The sequence below is a fragment of the Sitophilus oryzae genome, unplaced genomic scaffold (genome assembly GCF_002938485.1).
Source record: "Sitophilus oryzae breed Bouriz unplaced genomic scaffold, Soryzae_2.0 scaffold_227_pilon_pilon, whole genome shotgun sequence".
NCBI classification, from domain to species: domain Eukaryota; kingdom Metazoa; phylum Arthropoda; class Insecta; order Coleoptera; family Curculionidae; genus Sitophilus; species Sitophilus oryzae.
This window is the reverse complement of record NW_022146782.1, coordinates 3,719,504-3,742,441: the sequence shown is the minus strand read 5'-3', so window position 1 is coordinate 3,742,441 and position 22,938 is coordinate 3,719,504. Positions and strand designations below refer to the sequence as shown.

Sequence of the window (22,938 nt, the reverse complement as noted above, 5' to 3'; positions counted from 1 at the left end):
CAGAAACCGTCGGCTCTTTTGATGTGATGGGACCAAATTTTCTTTCTCTCTCTTTTGACGTGTTTGACAGATAGACTACGTATTTAACTGCTCAACTTATGGGCTGCGTTCAGGTATTGCGGACGACAGTCTGTTTGGACGTGACGTAACAACCTAAAGTTGTTTGTTCTTGTTCCACTACATTAAAATTTTATTAAGATGTCTCTCTCTATAAGAATATCCTTTATTTTAGAACGTTAAAGAACGTAAATTTTATGTCCGGAGTGCATATAGACCCTGAATATCTGAACGCAGCCATGAAGTGGTCCTATAAACAAAGAGTAGATAAGACAAGAGACGACAGTGAACAAAGAAGTCGAATTTCGCGAGAGAGACGCAGATATATTAAAATTTAAAGGTTCCATCAAGTCCCATTTTGTCTGTTGCCAAGTATATTTCTTTGAAAAATAAACAAGATTTTCTGAAAATAAATTAATAATATAAGAAGGATATAAGTAACGTATGTTAATACGGAAATGTAAATTTTTAGTTTAGGTTGGTTTAGGTTCTTTTTTCGCAATGTACTGATAATATCAAAGAAACAGAATGACTAACTAAGTTGATCGATTTCAAAGATTAACAGATAAAATCTGAGAATCTGACAACGGCGTATTTTATTAATTCTAACCTATGATTTTAGGACGCTAATCAGCTGTGCTAATCAGGCTTAAACATAAACAAATCTGATTAGTAGTTTTCTTGCATTTTTGCCTTTTTAAAGTGTGTTTTCAGAGTTTTTCGATATAATATCGTTTTGAGAGTTTTTAAGGTTTAATTTTAGTATCGTTTTTGTTGCGTACTAAATTGTAATTATTGTTAAATATGAATACTGAACAGGATTCGAGTAGCAGGAAAAGACGAGGAGGTGGCAATGTGTGTGCTTATAAAGACTGTAAAATTCTTCGACTGTCTTATTCTTCGACAAACATAATATTTCACTCTTTTCCAAAGGATCCTGAAAAGTATTTTTATAGAAATATACTATATAATTATGTTATTAAACTAAATGTAATCCATAGATCGAAGACATGGTTAGAAGCTTGTAATATATTTTTACAAAAAAAATTGAGCAACTATTTTTTTTACATAAACTCCAAATTGTGATATTACACTTGTTCAAGTCCATATGTAAAAAAATACACGTAAATAAAACATTTCTTACAAATCGACTTGATCACTTTATCTTGTTTACCAACGATATACAAAATATTGCTTTTATTATTTTTATTCCCCGACAAATATGTTTCTAATTATAATTTATTTTATATAATATTTAGAAAACTCATTTTTTTTCGTTTCTATTTATTTCTTTACCCATACAGTAACTATTTATAAGCTATACGGGCAAGTTTTAATAATAGTCTATTTCAAATTTCCCGCGAAAAAATTACGAAAATTTAAAGGGACAAGCGAGACGAGGTCACTCTCCCCACCACTCAAACATGAAAGGTACCGAGCGAACTGTCGTCTCTTGTCATATCTACTCTTTGCTATAAACATGGTATACACTGCTCACAATTTGAAGTGGAATTATTATAAAGTTTTATACATATCTTTTTTGTTTTGTTTTATCCTTATTTCTAAGTTTGAATGTATAAAATATCTTACTGCTAATAAATAATTAAAAAAACGATTCGTTGCCTGAGGTATACTTGAAATAAAGTATATAGAGATATTTGATAAATGGCAACAGTGGCAACTTCGCTTCTTCGTATGACAGATAACCTACTTATTTCGCAAAGAAAATTGAAAACAGGACTGTCGCTACTCGTCGGTTTAGGTACTCTGACTAAAGTGTCAAAACGAATGACAATATCAGGAAATAAATAAATAACTATGACAACTTGACATTTTTTACAGCAGAACTACCACCTGATTCCCCAGCGCGAAATTTACATTCCAGTTAGTCAGCCTGGCGCCGAATATGTCCATGGTTGGCAACAATGAATTTAAAAATGGCGCCCTCGATTACGTAACTTAAAGTTTAATTGGTATTGAATATATGTACATATATTAAGTGGAAAAAATAAGAGACTGATTAGGTTTCTTTGACAAGCTGCGAAATGTTGTGAGACTATTATAGAGCGAATATTCCGAGAGATGGAATGTAGAAAGTATATAATTTGCGGAATTTGCAACCAAAACGAAAACTTTCGTAAAGTTCGAAAAAAATTCTATTTATGTAATTCCTAAATTCTGGAATATTGGGTATATTCACTTGCTATAATATATGATAAAATTTAATACAAAACAATTCTACTACATTGTAATTCTTCCTTCAAAGTTACATTCACAAACCGTAAATTCTGGAATAACTTTTGTTACATTTGCTAGAATTGCTTTCAATGGAAAATCCTATAACTAGGTGAACTGCCAATAGGAAAAAGGTTGAAAATTTCGAAAAAAAGTTATAGTTGCACGTAAAATTTCGGCGAAAATCCGAATGCAAACAGGACTAAACGAACCGATTAATAAACTCGATAAGACAGAATCAGTTTAGGGCCTTGTGGGAAACCGAAACCTCCATAGAGACATCAGTGGCGTACAGCAAATATTAAAAAAAATCTATTAATTTTTTTACGTTGACGTTTAAATTTTTTTTACCATTTCCACAGTTGTGTTTCCAAACCAACACAATCGGTACGCACTTTGAATAAGAAGACTAAGGAAGGAGCATATCAAAAATCTTAGGTACACCGCGATGGGCCTCAAATATGGCCGACTTAAATTCCGGTTGATCAGTGTCGTTCTAATTTTATTTAAAAAATGTAAAACTATGATGTAGGGTAGACTCAATAATTTGTTGTTTTATTTTACGTTGTGAATAAATGTTGGTAGTTATTAAAATTGTTATAAAAATATATAATTCTAATAAAAATAGATAAGTTATAATAAGTATTTATTAACACAAACATCCGATACGCTACTGAAGCAGGTAAGTCAAATTAACGTATCTAAATTCTTTGACATCTAATCTTTGACAAGTAATAAATAAAAGCTAAAATGCAAGAAAAATATATAATTTAGTTAATTTAAGTGAATTTCATAAATGATCGGTTTACTACACGTATATATATTATATAGTCACTTACTAGCGAAAAGTTGTTCCACTATTTCACTCAATTTTTGCCGAGATCTACCGCACGCTACACAACCAACTATTTTAGAGTCTTTTTCGATAAATCGCGATAGTGTCACTGTTAATTTAAGGTCTGCCACAATTTCCATCTAGATTTACTACCTTTATACAACTATCAGTAGTAGAATAAATAATAAATAACATGAAATCAGCTCCGTAAAGACTGACAAATCCACAAAATTTCAAATCAAATTCAAATGTGTCAAATGAATCGTCAAACAGAACTGTCAAGGATCCCCACCCTAGAGAGCTTTTATGGTGCCTTTTCCGCCCACCATGCATGAATACATGGATAGCATTATGCTCCTTCCTTAGTCTTCTTATTCAAAGGGTACGCAGCTAGTCGGATCAGAAAGTTATTTTTATAAATATAGAGTTATGAAACAACAAACTGTTTTTTTTAAATAATATATACAAACGTTGATAAAATAGTAACGAGGGCACAAAACTAACGATAACTATGAAAATATTGTTCAACTCGTAAGAGATAAGCGGATTATATTTTTTTGATTGGAAAGGATTAAATATATAATGCGCACCTTTATAATTACTTGCTATGAAAACATTTTATATAACAAAATATTTTTTAGAATAATTTTAGGTAAAAATACGGTAAATTTATGTTATACAATAAATCATTATTCTATTGATTTTATGGATAGCACTGTTCATTAAAATGTTGTATCCTATGTTATAGGGATTGTTTCTCTCTACAATTTCCTGTCTCACAATGCACCGTTTGTGTCCGGGAAGGGTTCATAGTTTCATAGTTGTCGATTTTAGAAAAAAATCAGTACACGTATATTATTTCGTATATTTTAAATTTTAATTTTATTGATTTTATGGAAAGCACTGTTCATTAAAATGTTGTATCCTATGTTATAGGGCTTGTTTCTCTCTATAATTTACTGTCTCACAATGTACCATTTATGTCCAGGATGGGTTCGTAGTTTCATAGATGTCGATTTTTGAAAGAAATCAGTACATGTATATTATTTCGTCTATTTTTCATTTTATTGATTTTATGGAAAGCACTGTTCATTAAAATGTTGTATCCTATGTTATAGGGATTGTTTCTCTCTACAATTTACTGTCTCACAATGTACCGTTTGTGTCCAGGAAGGGTTCATAGTTTTATAGACGTCAATTTTTGAAAGAAATCAGTACATGTATATTATTTTGTATATTTTTCATTTTCTTGAGGAAAGCACTGTTCATTAAAATGTTGTATCCTATGTTATAGGGTTTGTTTCTCTCTACAATTTCCTGTCTCACAATGTACCGTTTGTGTTGGGAAAGGGATCATAACAGCTATTAAATTGAAGGATTTAATGGACATGTTTGAAAAAGTGACTTATAAAGTAATCAAAAAACAATTTCATATATACCACCCAAAATACGCACTTTTATGCAAATGCCTAATAATGTTAACCCTTAATTTTCTTTAAGAACAGAAAACATTTTGAACCTAACCAACAATTCGTATTTATAGTGGTTTACAGTAGTTTTGTTAACTTCTCTCTACAATTTCCTGTCTCATAATGTACCGTTTGTGTCGGGGAAGGGATCATAGTTTCATAGTTGTCAATATAATTAATGTCAATAAATTTTCGAAAGAAATCAGTACATGTATATTATTTCGTATATTTTTTTCCTTTATTAAAACCCTTTCTCTACGCCTCTGGATAACATTTTCAGGTTAACTAGTGTTTTCCAAATACGCGCCGTGAATGCTAAACAGGTTTCATTTATAGTCCGCCGTTACCGTTTTGAACTTTTATCCAAAAATATTTCGAATACACTCCGATATACATCCTTTGTTTTTTTTTTGAAATGTATAAAAAGCATGCCTACATAATAAACTCAAACCCCCCCAAAAAAAGGAATAAAGCATAATATAGATACATTTCCCGATAATATCTTTGACCTGTAATGCGTTTTGTGCTGTAAACATACGAATTTAGTGTGAGGGTTTGATTTCTGAGGATTTTTATTGTTACTATGGCTTTAAAACAGTAATAAAGGGATGTTTATGATCAATATAATAAAACAGGGCATAAAAGGGAAGGTAAAAGAAGGGTAGAGTGTCACATATAAAAGAAATATGTATGCAAAGAAAAACCTTTTTAACGCTGCCTAGTTTAGTAAGTTAGTGTTCGGATTTTATTAGATGATAACACCGAATAAATTCAGAATAGAGAAATTTTCAGCTACATTAGCTCATTTAAATCATACTTATAAAAACTTCAGGGGGTGATTCCTTGTTCAAAATAAAGGGTAGTTTGCTTTATAAACGTTAGGTCAAAAGTCAACCATTAGGGAGATACCGCGGTACAAAGATGGCGGAAAAATACTGTTTTTATTTTTTATCTTGAAAACGAAAAGAGATAGACTAATGAAATTGAGGTTGAAATAAACTACTCCTATCATTCTTGTTAATGAAATTTAAAGAAAAATCTTATCAAACACATGCAAAAAAAAATAATTTTGATAGTTTAGTTTATTTAGAAACTTTTTTATTTCTTGTGTTTTTTTGATAAAACTCACCGATTTGAAATTAAAAAATAAAATGTAAAGCATTACATGTCAGGACAAAAAACATTTTTAGATAAAGAATCTAGTGGGCAGCTGTAATTTTTTTAGGAAAAAATCTAGTCGGCCGCTGTCACTTTTTAGGATGTTTCTAATATTGTTTTATTTGACATTGCCCTACTGCAATACGTTATTATCTAGATTATTATTATTATCATTATTATCACTAGATTCTTAATCTAAAAATATTTTTAGTCCTGACATGTAATGCTTTACATTTGATTTTTTAATTTCAAATCGGTGAGTTTTATAAAAAAAATACAAGAGATAAAAACGTTTCTAAACAAACTAAACTATCCAAATTAATTTTTTTGCATGTGTTTGATAAGATTTTTCTTTAAATTTCGTTAACAAGAATGATAGGGGTAGTTTATTTCAACCCCTTCCACTCATTTTAAAAAAGTGAAAAAATTACCAGAAAGTGTGTTTCATAACAGTAATGCTTCCATAAAATTTCATTAGTCTATCTCTTTTCGTTTTCAAGATAAAAAATAAAAACATTATTTTTCCGCCATCTTTGTACCGCCATATCTCCCCAATGGTTGGCTTTTAACCCAACGTTTATAAAGCAAACTACCCTTTATTTTGGACAAGGAATCACCCCCTGAAGTTTTTCGCATTTGTTTTGAAACACCCTGTATATCTGTAATTAATTTATTTTTGTTTCCTAGAATATTTTCATTAAAAGAAAATATAAGTGATAACATAGACAACGCTGTGCCGGTCAAGCTTAATCATGTGACTAAAAGTTTATTGGGTAAGAACTGTATAATATGGTACAATATAATCGAAAAAAAAACCGGCGTCAGCGATGGCTTGGAAATGAAGATCGCTGTCATTTTATATGTAAATTTATATGGGGAATGTCATTGACATAGTCATTTCCAAGCCAACTGGACGCCGCTTTTCTTCGATCATACGGTAAAATATTATGTTAGGGGTTTTAAAAACAAAAAGAAGTTATGCGTACTGTTATAAAATATCTATTTAGTCTTCTCTGTATTCCTCCGGTAGTACTTCCTCCATGAAATCCAGGAAATTTCCCACTTTAGTGAAAACGGTGGTTTTCTTGTTCGGTTTTAATCTTCTGCCGAACGATACCAATCCTACTAATTTCCCATTAACTGTCAAAGGTCCACCGCTGTCACCCTAAAACATTGACAAATTTAAGAAGTCTTTAAAATTGAAAATTTTGATGTATATACAGGGTGAGTCATATATAAATGCAAATATTTTTAGGGGTAGTATATTACCATCCCAGAAACACGTCTGAGTTTTTTTTTATTTTTTTTTTAATTTTTAGTTAAGAAAGATAATATTCTTCTAATACTGTACTATGGCAACATATAGGTAGTAGATTACTAGAAATAAAACCTATAGAGAAAAGATCCAGCGGTTCCCAAAATTGAAGCAAAAAATATTTTTTTTATTTTCAAAGTAAAATAACTCGGTTATTTTGGGCTTTTAGAATTTAGAATTTAGAATGAGTGGGAGGGGGGTTAATCACTTCGACCTTACAGATCCATTGTGTCCCCCTTTCTTGAATCATAACTCATCATACAGTCCCAGGGCTTTGACAGAAGCCAGTATCTGGGACGGTTTTATAGAGGGTAGTTCTCCATCTCCAATATCAGTCGTACCAAAATTCATGGCACGAATGGTTGTCGTCTCGGCGCACTCAGTGATGAGGTGTACTGGTGTTTCCCCATCTTCCCCACAGAATCTGCATTCGCCGTTTCTTCTTAGTTTCAATCTACTGAGGTGTTCATTGAGGGAGACAGTGTCCTGTTAAAAACCCCTGACAATCCGAAGATTGTTCTTACTCAGACCTAGGAAGATCTGTGATTTTTATTGATCATAAGCCCTCAGAAACTTCTTCGAGTGTCCTAGACCATTGCAAGATTTCCATTCCAGGTTGCGGATGGAATCTTCCAAGTTCTTGAGTTCCTCCTTGAGTTGGTTACCACTTGGAAAGCAGAACGGTTCTGGTCCAGTTAGTGGAGTGTTCGCTCCTTTTCTACCTAGATTATTTGCTTTTTCATTGCCTTTTATCCCTTGGTGAGCAGGCACCCAGTGTAGGAGGACTTTGTTTTCTTTGCCTAATTTATTCAGCTTCTCTATGTATTCTTTGACCAATTTCGAATTGATTGAGACTGAGTTGATCGCCTTTAACGCTGCTTGACTATCAGATAAGATGGCTATTTCTTGTTTCCGATAGTTCCTATCTAAGATAAGTTGTACGCATCTCTCGATAGCGTAGATTTCTGCCTGTAGGATACTAGGGTAAGTGCCCATTGGTTCGGAGTAATTAGCTCTCGGCCCAAACACTCCGATCCCTGTTCCCGTATTGGTTTAGGAAGCATCAGTATACCAAGTTATGGTATGGTCTTTTAACTGCTGGGCAAGCGTTTTGCTCTTCCAATCCTTTTTATTGCCCAATACTACATTGAGATGTTTCTCAAAGTTGTAGGTTCTTGGCATATCGTCCACTGGGAGTTGCAGGAGTGGTATTTCCTTTATGAGGGTGTTCCAAGCCCCTGATCTGACAATTCTCCCAGTACTAATTCCGTTAGTGACCATTCTAATCATTGTCGCATTGGCATATATGCAATGACAATGTGCAGTGGTGTTAGATCTAGAATGACCTCCATTGCTGCTGTTGGACAGGTTCTCATGGCTCCTGTGATGCAAACGCATGCTAGTCTCTGGACTTTGCATAGGTTTAGCCTTGCCGTCCGTTGCTCTAGTTTTGTGTACCAGGCAACTGCTCCATAAGTAATCATGGGTCTTACTATCATGGTATACATCAAGCGCAAAATGTTAGGGGAGCAGCCCCTATTTTGGGCTTTACCCTAAGCCTTAGGGTACCTACATACTGAGGCATCTAGATGCATCGCGGCGAGCATCGCATCGAGATGCCCCACTATGTTTTTACAATTAGTTAAAAAACGGTAAAGAGAAAATATGACTCTTTTATCGAGATCTACCAGCCCCGAAAATATTTACACTTATTTTAGACTCACCCTGTATAATTTTGTCCTTAAGGACTAACTTAATTTAAATCTCTTCTCTCTAAATATTTGACATTTACAAATAAAAACATTTTTACGCAAATCTGAGCATTCAAATTAACAAATACAGTACGATACGCGCAGAGCAAATTTCAAAATATTAGTGTCTGTAATTCGTAATCTTCTTCATTAGGAAAAGACGTCATAATACAAAACCGTAGTAGATACACACGGAGAGAAGCACGCTTGGTTTAATATTTACCCCGTAGCAGCACCATCGATATGAAGGGGAAACTGTAGCTGTAGCTTTTGCCGCTCCAAGCTATGTTTGCCGATTCGTTAATAAGCTGTAGCGGGAGGAAAAATATAAAGGGAGAGAGTGGGGTGTTTAAGAACAGACGGCGGTATTAGGGGAAGTGGATGATAAATGCCTTAATATTGTTCACTTTGTTCACAGAGTTTAGAATTTAGTATGCTATTTTTTTACATTATACTCTGTTTTTTTTTCTCAGGTAAGATTTCGACAGACGATGACAGAAGAAAAGCAGATGACGTCCCATACCAATCTATTTATTTTACTAAAAAAAGTTTCTAATAATTTTTAAGTTTTTTTTAAATTTATGGATGGGTTTAAATATAAATCCGTCATGCGTCGTGTCTTGTTGTTTTTAACCAGTTTTATTGGTTTATTAAAAAAATGACAGATCGTATTTCAATTTTATTGGTTTGACGGAACGATGAACGACAAACGGACGCCGATGCGTATGAACTCGCCTTTAGATTTTTGTCATTTTTGACGCTTGTCAAAGTCTTGCCAAATTATAGGTTAGAATTTTGTGTCAACTTTTGTTAAATACCCTGCGTTTTGGAAGATGATGCATTTTGATTCGTATTATTACGTGTGTTTTGTGTATTTTGAAGTCAAGTGGAGGAAAAATCGAGTGAAAATTAACTGTAGACCCAGAGCACAGTTTATGGTTTATACTCGCTGCCCAGGCAGAAAGTTTTATACACCAATGAAGTTGCCATCGATAAAGTTTGTATACCATTTCGTCGTAGATAAGTGCATCTCGTATATGGTAGAAGGATCAAACTAAATGAGTAGCTGTAAAATATCTACATCGCACGATAGGTAAATAATGGATTTTAGTACTGCAGAAAAATAATGTCAAAAGGTACTGGTTTAAAAAAATTAAGATTAAAGTTAATTAATCAACCTTTAAGGTATAAAATTTGGTAGGTGTTATTATTAATAAAATAGTTTGTTTTATTTACCTATGTTGTTTTATTTATTCATGTGGAATATCACAAATTTGTATTTGTACATAAGTTATATTGATAAATATAATCATAAATGCGGGAAGTTTCATAAAGCTTGAAAGTAAATAATAGTTCTTTTTCATATTTTTTTGGTATGTAGTGTCTTGTTCTTGTTTGTTTTGTATTTACATATACCGTTTGTATTAAATAAAATTCTCTAAAAACTCGATTACATTTTTTCAGTTTTATACAGTTTTTTTCACAATATTTTGAAGTAATCACTTGTCATCTTGTCAATCAAATTTTAAATATATCCTGCTATGCGTTCCAGTTGTACCAACTTATTTCTTTGAAAAATAAAATAAACTACTTTGAAATTAAAATGACAGACACATCTATCACTGTCAAGGATCTTCTCGTTGGACAGACTATATGTAAAAGTACCCCTAAAAATATTTGCACGTATTTAAAACTTACCCTGTATAATAATTTTATTATAGTATTTTATTAAATTATAAAGAATTTTTTCCATGAACAAATTTCGATTTTTTTCTTCAAAAGAAGAAAAGAACATTTTTTAAGGATTATAATAAATTTGTGGTCATACAATCTGAAAACTGTATGTTTCTATATGTTGGTAATTACATTCAAAAATTATTTTAGTCCACCCTGTATACATTTAATACACCCTCCTACAGATAATGTGCGAATTATTTACAAACGATCTAAATTCAGATCAACATACATAAATTTCCTAGTTCATAAATAATATTAGAGCCAGGATGATATTGATCACACCACTCTATTTTGGATTGAATTCCTGTCATCTTTACAAGTTCAATTAGTAGCTTTGTCAGAACGTATCCATTTTGAATGCTGTAGGCCCCCTTTTGTAAATACGAAATCGAATTATTGTAAAATTAGAGATCGATTCAGTGATACAGGTATCTATTTTCCGCTCAGAGAATCAAGTGGACATAGAGATAGATGCCTTAACGAAAAATAATTATTTATTGTGTCTTATGCTGAGTCCACAACAAGGAGACAAAAAGTAAACACGATTTTGAGACAAAAACAAGACAAACTTGCGACAAAAAATGGGGAATTCTGAGAAGACAAACTCGAGACAAATTGTCCACACCGCAAGGACAGAAGAACAATAAGGTCAAAAGTTTGTTGCGAATCAGTTTTATTAACCATGTGTGATTTCACTGCGCCGACAATTTGTCGCAAAATATACGAACAAAACATAGACTAGATTTTGAAACAAAACAAAAATGAGACAAAAATGTTGCAGAAATGTATTGGATTTGTCGCAATTTTGTCGTAAAACATGAACGTTTCTGTTTTGTCGTTGTTTTGTCTTCTTGGTCTGGACCCGGCATTAGAGAACATTTTATCCCAGGCAGGAATGTTTAAACGTAATTTTGAAAATTTGATTTTAATGTCAATGAACACCACCTACACGTTTTTGAACTGTTTTGAAGATTAATAACTTTTCGCCCCTACCTGTATTGCACTACAAAGAGAAAAGAAAATAGTTGGTTGATGTTTTTGAGTAGCTTAAATTTTCATACAAAAATTGAATTAGGTTTGTTTCAAATAATGTGGCAGAAATAATTCCATATAAAGAAACAAAATCCTAGAAATATTTTTCTATACTCGATAAATTTCTTACGTAATAAGTCGATTTGTAGTGTGGTTTGACGCAGACCATGTTGTCGGTGATAACAGGATGAAACACTCCAGGGAAATGTTTTTGACAGTTGTTAGCATCATCTATGGTCAAATCTACAGCTCTGAAAGTCAACTAAATTAATATCAAAAATTACTATAATTTTATCCATAACATACAGGAATTTCAAACAATAAATATTTCTTGTATTAGTTAACATAAAGATTTTGTGTTAAAAAAGTTTGAAACTCTGGACATCAATCGAACTTAGAAGAAATACCTCAAATCCCTGGACTGAGAGCCTGTTTCTGTTCTACCCCATCCAGAGGCCATGGCTCTCGTTCCTTCTGGATGGTGATCTGTGGATACCTCAATATTTCTCGCCTTTTGGCTGAATCGGATTGGTTCTTTCAAGAGAATGACAGAGATGTCACTGTCCAAACCCTAGAATAAAGAAACATACATTTTATTTAGCTATTATTATAGGTTATTGTACTTAAAAAATATCTGAAATTTCTTTTTAAAGTGTATTTTAAACATTTCTTAATGTAACTAAAGCAAAAACATAACAAAATTCGTAATATCTTGTTATGTACCGTGCAATATTTGGCAAACTTTTTTAACAATTAGATTTCACAGTGAAATCTCTTATCGAACTCTTTCTTTACACAGGTAGGCGTTCATTATTACCAAAAATTCGATGTTTAATAAAAAAATCTCTTTCAAAACGTTTATTAATTTCTCAGTCGCTGTCAATGGAAAACTTTGTCAATTTCCGACATTTTCCCTCGGGTCTAATACGAACCTCGTTGTAGATTATAGTTTTTACAAGATTTTAGACATGGTAGTTTTAGTTGTTTTATTAAATGTTAATTATTATTTTAAAAATACAATTTATAGAAGTTTGTTTCTTTGTCTAAATTTTTTCTATTTTTTTTTAATTCTATTCTATTTTGAGGATATACATGGGGATTAAAAATAATTACAAACTATTTAAAGTTGCATTTTTTTAAACAAAATATACAGGGTGAGTTTCCTACGATGTTCTCTATGGGTATCTCGGAAACTACTGGAGATAGAGAGTCGTGTTAAGCCACACCTAAAATTCAAAACACACGGGCTTTGATTAAGGCTTGATTAAGGTTTGCAGAGCTTCAGCATTTGCCATAAAATATCGAGCAATTTGTTACAAAACCATATAAATTATATATCACTGTAATCACAAAACTTCAATCTATTTCCGTATTGTAACGGAATTTTAAATTGTGTCTTTATTTTCGAGAAAATTTAGTCCAAACATAAAGAAGTTTTTATTGATGTTTGACCATCAAAATCTCAAAAATAAAGAAGTTGTCTAAAAATGTGCTACAATACGGATATAGTATAATCCTTTATCTTTAATTTCCTTCTTCATTTGTGAGAATATACCTAGCCAATTTTACATAAAATGTTAAATGCCGAACGCTTATTCTGCTACTTTTTCGGACTAGTATGATATGGACTCTTAAGGCACAAATTACCTATAACAGATGCGAAAGAAAGCGACTGCATCGGAAACCGCTCGGCAAACCCGACACGCCTATTGAGTGGTGTAAATACACCAGTCGTTTAGACCGGAAACCTATGCTGTGTCGTATTCGCTTGCTAGAATGACATAGTGCGTGGTTTTGTATTTTTGTATATCTTATTTAAAATGGGATGCAAATGTGTTTATTTATAAGGAAAAAAAAGATATTTATAGTATAAAAAATTAATTTATTTAACAAAATTTAATTAAAAATGTGACAAAATAGTTACCTTTCTATTGGTTCTATCGGACTTTTTTCGACTATAATATAAATCTTTATTTGTAAACTTTAATACATCAAATATTTTCAATCTAATAAATCATTTAATGATGTAAATAAGAGGAAATTTCTCACATGGGTGGTCAAATTTTATAGTTTTCATTATATCAAACAGCCTCTGAGAAATGTTTTCAACTCAAAATGCGTTTAATTATGTTTGACTACATCATTAAAAAGGGTCTTCAAATACATCAATGTGATATTTGTCTAAAATTTGCAAAAGAATCCGAATCTCTGGATAAATCGAAAATTTTACCCATTTTAAAGCCTTTGATCATGAAAGTGGAAAAATTTGTTCATTTTATTTACTGGAAATGGAAAAATTATTTATATTAAATTTTGATGAGTTTTGCACTGAAGAAAACATTCAGAGGCTGTTTGATATAATGAAAACTATAGAATTTGACCACCCATGTGAGAAATTTCCTCTTATTTACATCATTAAATTATTTATTAGATTGACAATATTTTATGCATTAAAGTTTACAAAAATAAAGATTTATATAGTCCAAAAAGTCCGATAGAACCAATAGAAATGTAACTATTTTGTCACATCTTTAATTAAATTTTGTTAAATAAATTAATTTTTATACTATAAATGTCTTTTTTTTTTCCTAATCTCCTACGAGCTGATATAATATGACGAGCAATCTATTAAATTACTGTGAGATTATACAGAAAAAAGTCCACAGACTTCGAGACATAGGAAAATCAAGTCCATTTAGCGTGTGTCCAAATTTTGACAAGTTTTCAAAAATGACAGTTTTGTTTAGACTGACGTTTAATTTCACCTGACTTCTCGGTGAATGATTTCTTTTTATGGGGGTACATAAAATCTAAAATTTACGGCCATGAAGAAATTCAAAACTTGGAGCAGTTAAGGCAGAAAATATTTAATGCCTTTGACACTGTCACACCTGATATGTTATACAATGTGAGGAGGGGATTTTATGATCGTTTGGGTTATTGTTTAATGCAAGAGGGAGGCACTTTTGAACAATTTTTGTAATTTTTTAAATTTCATTATCCTGTTTTTTTACCGTTTACCCATTACAGTACGTCTGTCCGTTCTGTAGCTACGGGGTATCCGTGAGAGGGGAAACGATATTCTCTCGATGTTTTTCGTAAAAAAATAGACGACGCGTCCCATCAATAAAAATTCAACAAATTTGCAAGTAGCCAATAAAATGAGTGGGCGGAGCGATTTGCGGTGACGCACTCGTCAGATCGACGTATAAAATATATTGTTGTTTATTTAAATGTTTTTTGTCCGCATTTCTTTCATAGACACATATCCAGCAGATGTACTGTACCTACCTTGACGAACATGGGAAAACGAAGGTCCTTTTCAGGACCACAAATATTTTGATTGAGAAAATTGGTAACTTTTTTTTGGATTAAAAAACAAAAGTTGTTAATATAATACCAATTTAAAAGTGTTTTAGTAGTTTTAATACACACTATGATATAAAATTTATTATTATTATAATGTACATTATTAATACTATTGTTCATTCGAAATGGTATTAAGGCCCAATTGCAACAATGATTTAAATTTTTCTTAAAGATAAGTAGAGCTTAGAATGAGCTGTATTTATATTTACTTTAATATTCACTTTAAATGAGGGAATTTGACTGAAACAATTTTTGAATTTGAATTGTTTTTAATGATACTAACAATTTTAGTTCAATTTTTAATAAAATTTATTTAATATTAATAGAAATCCAAGAGATTTGAAACCTCTTTTAGCGATTTATAACATTCTCAAATGAATTACAGGTGCCCTTATTTTCTATGAAAATCACACAGCTTTTTTTCATAGTCGCTACAGTTGCTATAGCTATAAAAAACTAATTTTTAAGGTGTGAAAATTGCGATACACGCTAAATGGACTTGATTTTTCGTATGTCTCGAAGTCTGTGGACCTTTTTGTATGCCTCGATAACATATTGGTGCAGATTATTTTCACCCAAACAAATAATAACCCAAACTGTACATTGATGCGGATTGTCTATGAACTCTTTCTGAAGGTCACAGAAACCTGAACGCGTAATTCGGTGTTCTTTCGCATCTGTTATAGGTAATTTGTGCTTAAGGTATAAATAATAAATTATATTTCATAATCAATAATAACATACAATCTTATTTAGGATTACAAAATAGGAATTATTATGTGCTGTAATAGATTCTCTGGCCTTTAAAATATATCTAGATCTATATACCATGTATATGTTGGACAGAACCTTGCTCGGGGATAATCCTTTCCTTGAATAGACCCTGTTATGTCTGTGTATATACATATACCAAGCCATCTACTTCATCTTTAAATTAAAAATAAATATTGCAATTTCGCGAAAAGACATCGCGTGTTTACATGAGCTGCAATATAGAAAGAAACTTGCCTAAAAGATATCGGCAAAATTTCCGGTTGAATATTTGATATCTTCTTAAACTTGGTGTTGTTAAGTTTTCCAGCTTATAATTTCCCACGGGTGACTTAATGAAAAAATATTGTTTTCTACCGCATAAATATTTTGAAATTGTCTAATATTAAAATAACCTTAAGATTCTTAAATCAGCTTAAATGGTTTAAACTTCATTAGACTTGAAGATTTCTTAATTCCCAACGTTAACACCATCAAAATTGTATAATTTTACAGTAATAGATTAAATGTTGATTAAAAGCTGAAGAATTTAGGAATTTACAGAGTGGTTAACTTTAACCGTGAATAACTTTCGAAGGAGTAGGTTTATCGAAAAATTGTGAGAGACATTTTTTGTAAAACGTTCAATTCTGTATAAGAATATGTAATTACCATGGCTACAAGAGAACAAAATAGAGATAAAAAAATTATTTTTTTATCTCTAAGGTTTATTGTGAATATTAAGGATTTACAATGATCTGTTATTGTTATTGTTATTGTTTCGAGGGCGTCGTGCGTCGTGAGAGAAATGATCAATAAATAACGGTCACCCTACTGTATACTCACGTGATATGAGAAATCCGGATGTTTGAACACTTTTGCGATGTGATGCACGGCTCCATCGTCGTCTTCAACATGGTTGGCACCGGCCAGAACAGCTAGGTTCTTTCTGGGTTGAAGATCTCGGGTATGGGTACAATGGGCAGCAGTGAAAACCACTCTGGGTTTAACAATGACCCCTCCGCAAATTATTTTGTTGAATTTGGTGTTGAGCAGAGCTATTTGGTGAGGATGATCGGTGATGTCTACTACTTTACCATGAAGGATCTTCTCGTTCTTCCCACCTAGAATAGATATAGATAGTGTTTTAAAACTCTTTTTAGACACTTTTAATTATCTGGTGATGATTATGATTGCAAAATATAGTTGTTGCACAACAATATTTAGTAATGAATTAATTATGTCTTCTGTAAAAATGTGAAACACTGTAGCTAATTTGGTCTGGCCTTAAAATGACTTTTATATATTGTCAATCACCTCGCAAAAATATTTTTGTGACGTTTGAAAAAAAATATAATTTTTTCACCACTTCAGGAAATACTATGTATAAATGCAAATTAAAAATTTATTTTTGGAGTTTATTTAATTAAAATATACAGGATTGTGCAAAGAGAAATGCAGATTTCAATAATAACTTACATTGAGCTGGTCGGTGCCAAAAAAGAACAACCAAAAACAAGCAAAAGCGAGTCATTTTCGTACTGCGAGAGAATGAAAAATTAAAGTTGCGCCTTTTATAAGTGTTACGGTCCAGAGACTATTTGGTTTCGCGCGGCAAGCTAAGATTTCAGGCAAATCGGGCAGTTTGCGGTCTCAAACTATAGATATTATAAGTTATAGATAAAGTATTGTCCTTTTTATGCCTATTTGAGATTTTTCGATCTGTTATTTTTAAGGTTGCCTCTGTATGAGTTTTTGAGAGGCGGACTCCCAACTGTTTTTCAATCTTTTTGGAGGTCTTCCAGATCTTCTCTTACCAACAGGTTTCTAAAGGTGGGCAAAGAATGAACGAGTCGTTCTTTTGAACGAGTATTAAAAATGAATCGTGCGAATCGATTCAACGTTTAGAATACTGAATCGTGGTCAGCACGAATCCATAATATTTCAACGAACGAGTCGTAAGAATTGAATCGAATCACAATGCGATTCGTTCGTTTCTACGGTTCGTTCGTTCAAATAATAGCGAGAATTGATTCAGTGCTTAGAATATGATTCGTTCAATTAAATCCAGGCCAACACAGATCCATAAAATTTGAACGAACGAGTCGTAAAAAAGAGTGGTGAGAATTGAATCGGATCACAATGCGACTCGTTCATTTCTACAGCTCGTTCGTTCAGTGACAGGTGAGAATTGTTTCATTGCTTACAATATGGTTCGTTCAATTGAATCGTGGCCGGCACGGATCAATAAAATTTGAACAAATGAGTCGTAAAAAAGAGTCGTGAAAATTGAACCGGATCACAATGCGACTCGTTCATTTCTACAGCTCGTTCGTTCAGTGACAGGTGAGAATTGATTCATTGCTTACAATATGGTTCGTTCAATTGAATCGTCGCCAGCACGGATCCATAAAATTTGAACAAATGAGTCGTAAAAGAGAGTCGTAAAAAATGAATCGGATCACAATGCGACTCGTTCGTTTCTACGACTCGTTCAAAGAATCGTGAGAATTGATTCATTGCTTACAATATGGTTCGCTTAAAAATGAATATTATAATTATAGTTTGATTACTGGGTACCCAAACGTTTGTAATGTAGGTAGTAGCAATGATATAAATATAGAGAAGTAATAATTATCTTAGTAATAAAATGTTCTATTACACTAATTTGATAAATTAATAATTAAATAAAGTGTAATTTAACGCCATCTTCATAATTATGAAGAATGCATTTTTATGTAGCAGGGCATCAATAAACTCGAACAAAAACTCTAAACAAACATCATGAAATGTGTGAATGCAAACGATGTAAAAATTATTTACAAAAAAAACTATTTATATTGTGAAGCGTAAAATGTATTTGTAGTTTGTTCAAATGAATGAATCGTAAGAGTCGATTCAGTATGAGAAATTGAATCGCGTGATTCGATTTTAATGCCCATCACAAACGGTTTCTCGTCCAGAGCTATACGTGGTCGCCTTTTTCTTTTTATACCCAATTTTATTAAGACCTTTCTATATTCCACAAAGTCAAGAATTTTTCAAAATCTATTATTTTTAATATTAATGCTTCAAGTCGTTTGGGATTTAGACCAAATTTCCCTTTCTTTCAATCTTTGCTATTTACGCGTAATCCTCGTTTGGTATTTTTAATGCAATAAATTATCAATAAATATTGCGGTTTAAGAACTATATTAATCCAAATAGAAATATATTTCTGTTTTTTGTAGTAAAAATTTAAATTTATTAATCGTTGCTAGGTTTAGAGAATTGAAGTAGTAATTTTTGAACTTTCCTTGATACATTTTTTTTTTAATATCTATCAAATCTTTTTCTTCTAACTTTTGCTATTATAATAGTTTTTTGGTTTTATTTTTTTTTCATGTAGTTATCGTTTTTTTAGATTTTTCTTTCATTTTATTTCGTGTCCTAGAAGTAGGTATTAGCAAATAATATTAGTTTTGCAAAATACATTTTTAATTATATTTCAATGTTTAAATATTGTCTAAATGGAATTATTGCTTGCTTACAAAATTTTGTAGCCATATAAAAAAAACACCCTTACCTTTGTGAGGCTTTGTCTAAGTCAATTTAAATCTAAATGTATTATGTATTTTAAATTTCATGCCTATATTAAATCTTTTTATACCATTTTATTTTTTTCTGAAAAACATGATTGGTATACATGGTGCGTTTTCTTGTATTATGGGTTTATAATCTTATCTTCATGTTTATTTTATTTTTTTTTGATTAATCTGGGTAATATTTTAATTAAATCATGTTTTACATTACACAACAAAACAAAATGTTTAATTTATTACAAGTATGAGCAGTATTTGGAGACCACGGAACAGAATACTTTGCTGAGAAGAATTATAATATATACCGGTATGATTGAAAAAACGGCGTCAAAAAAGGTTGAACGATGATAATTTTGGCGAGGCCAAGCCTTGCACGTAATTTCCTTGGCCCGTACTCGTCTTTACTCTTTAGTGGCCCCTACTGCCAGCTGGTCTTAAGAAGGTTCTAATTTATTTTTATATAGACTAAGTTTTTAATCATCTGCTGATGATGCTAATATGGTTAGCGAAACGCGCGTCCAGTGTAAAAGTAAAAGTGTTTTGGTGTATTGTGGTGATTTAGTGTTTTATTTTGCTGTGTAACACCAAAGGGTCCAACCCTCAACTCTAATATAGACTAAAATATGATTTTTAAAGGCGTAGTTGAAAATTCGAGAAAATATGTTTTTGGATATAGACTTGCGTGTCTGGATGTAAGGAACACTCTGTACAGGGTGGGTCAAATTCGACGCTTTTAAATGCAAACACCCTTTTCTATAGGAGATAGACAAAAACTAATATCGGTGTCTGGAGCTCAATTTTTGTCAAAAACATGATGGTGAAAACCGCATATGGATATCTGTTACCGTTTCGGAGTTACGGGGTGTTTTTCAAAAATATGCATTTTTAACAAATCGCTCTAATTTTTTTGCTGTGGAAAATTTTGTATTTTTATGAAAACATTTCCGAAGCACCTTTTTACGTAGAATTTAATGGTTTAAGTATAATTTTTTTTAAATTAATAATTTAAGAATTATCAACAAAAAATTTGATTTTTTATATGGGACACCCTGTATATTTTTAATTTATTGAAAAGAATTTAAAATTATCTTTCTAAAAATATAACACACTTGATATTTTGCTCGATTCCTCTTCGAGATATAGAGTATATAAAAATTCGCCCGATTTAAATAAGTAGGCTTTGAACGGCTTTAATGCAAAAAAATTCTAGCTGTGAGCATCAATTAAAACGAAAATAATATTTGCTATAAGAGATGCAGAATTTTATAACAATTTAAAATATATTTAACCAACATCAGCACATTTAAACTACATCTAATAACAATAAAAATAAATAGCAAACCAAGACATGAAATTTTGCTACAGGTGTTCGACATATCAACCGTCTTCTGTTATGGACAGACGGGACAGTTTTTGAACATTTCTCGCGGAATTCACTAACTCAGTAGGGGTGAAAGATACCCTCTCATAACTGCTGAGTATTTGTAATTCTTGTCTAGATTATACGGAAGAATAAGGAACCTTTATTCTTCCGCAAATATATCTATAGGATTAGATCCATGGGCACTAAGTCAGGCGGCCTCGACGGCCAAGGGCTGGGATCTTGGTTAGCTACTCAATTATTCTTGAATTTGGCTGCAAAAATTTGTTGATAATTTCAGCGTTCGGAGGCGGTGCGTCGTCTTATTGGAAAAATATGTTTTCGAGTTCCATTAAGGGCATATCATCAATAGGGTGTCAAAAACCTACTAGTTAAAAGTGGCGAACTTTTAAAAATTCTGTATTTCGAAGGGGATTATAACAAAATATCAAGTGTGCTATATTTTTGGAAAGGTAATTTTAAATTATTTTCAGTTAATTAAAAATATAGAGGGTGTCCCAAATAAAAAATCATTTTTTCTGTTGATAACTCTTAAATTATTAATTTTAAAAAAATTATACATAAACCATTAAATTCTACGTAAAAAGGTGCTTTGGAAATGTTTTCATAGAAATACAAAATTTTCCATAGCAAAAAAGTTACAGCGATTTGTTAAAAATGCACATTTTTGAAAAACACCCCGTAACTCTGAAACGGTAACAGATATCGATATGCGGTTTTCACTGTCATGTTTTTGACAAAAATTGAGCTCCAGACACCGATATTAGTTTTCGTCTATCTTCTATAGAAAAGGGTGTTTCCATTTAAAAGCGTCGAATTTGACCCACCCTGTACATGTATAACTGTTTTGTATCATATTCATTTTTCTGGAACCTCTCCAAATAATACTGGAAAAAATGGGTATGGATTGTTTGCACGGCTGTCACAGATAATGAAGCACAAATTACAAATAAATGTTCGATTATTTATGAACTATCTGAAATCTATTTGTATCCACTCGAACTTTATCATAATGGATGTGTTTAGTCTCATTTAGATAGAGCAAAAACGTATATTATGTTTTATTTTTTCTCCTGTAAATAATCGGAGAAAAAATTGATTATGTACATAACAATGATTCAATCTGATGAAATTAGAAATTCTTAGATTTTTGAGTATTATAAAAATTTGATTCGGAATAGCAAATTATTTCACTATTATTAGTTAAGCTTCTTTCATAAAATAATTAGAAAATATAAACAGAAGTTTTTAGTTCAAAAATACCCGACTTTTGATGTACGGATGGAGATTTTCCAATATGTTTCATTAACTTTGAAAAAATTGATATAAAACATAGAAAAATGTTTTAACGATGTAAGCTTTGTATTAATTTTTCAATGGTATATATCTGTAATACCCTGCTAGTAGCAATTACTGGAAAATCCATAAAAGACAAAAAATTCTGTACTAAAAAAGTAGGGAATTCATAAATTCATATGCATAGATTTTTGATAAAAATATCTAGGATAAACAAGAAGATTTAGGAGAATTGAGAGTTTCAAAATATTTTTTGACCTATATATGGTACAGAAGACAAAATAAATATACTGAAAATAAGGATGGAAAATTCTGTTCTAATATCCTGACATTACATAAAATCAAAGTTATCATTCAGTACCTGATGTGGTGAGACAAAAAAGTTGAAAATGTCTGTATATGGAATATTTTTTTGCAAGATTTATGTTTATGGTGTTGTACTTCAAAAATCAAAGGAATAGAACATATATAGCTAACATCTACATAATATATACCTGAGCAAAATATTTATTTATATATGATTGGATTATAAGCCTCTTTTATTTCTCGTTTAGGCGATCATTTAGTTCTGTAGTTCAATTTTTCCATTGTTTGCAAGTATATATATTTTATGGCTTATGTCCGATGAATGGTTTAAAAATTTTAGATTTACAATTTTTTTCAATAATCTTTGTTAACCTTTTTAAAACCTCGCAATTAGTGAAATAAATAAGTGGTTTCAATTACAATTTATACTTTTTAGTTTACGATCATTCACAATGTTAAAAAAACACAATTAAAATTAATAGAATATCCTAGCAACAGCTGGGATTAGTCAGTTGTATCCATACAACAATCAACTTTTGAACTCAATTAAAACCACTTATTCCAGTATTTCGAGGTTCTGATTGAAGCTTACTAAATAAAATATGATCGAAAAAAAATGGGGTCAGCGATGGATTTGAAATAAAATCGCTGTCATTTCATATGTCA

General features: G+C 31.5%; 1 protein-coding gene across 2 annotated transcripts in view; it reads right to left on the bottom strand.

Annotated features, from left to right (window-relative positions):
• Window positions 1-6,737: 6,737 nt before the first annotated feature.
• LOC115884291 (trypsin-like) overlaps window positions 6,738-22,938 on the bottom strand; it is a 139,823-nt gene continuing 123,622 nt past the window's right edge. For both annotated transcript variants that reach the window (XM_030902831.1, XM_030902830.1), the window contains exons 3-6: window positions 16,555-16,832; window positions 11,997-12,160; window positions 11,720-11,840; window positions 6,738-6,919 (exon numbers count right to left, since the gene is read on the bottom strand). In XM_030902831.1, the coding sequence (XP_030758691.1) occupies window positions 6,758-6,919; window positions 11,720-11,840; window positions 11,997-12,160; window positions 16,555-16,832 (725 nt within the window). In that variant the 3' untranslated portion in view covers window positions 6,738-6,757. The remainder of the gene's footprint in view (window positions 6,920-11,719; window positions 11,841-11,996; window positions 12,161-16,554; window positions 16,833-22,938) is intronic.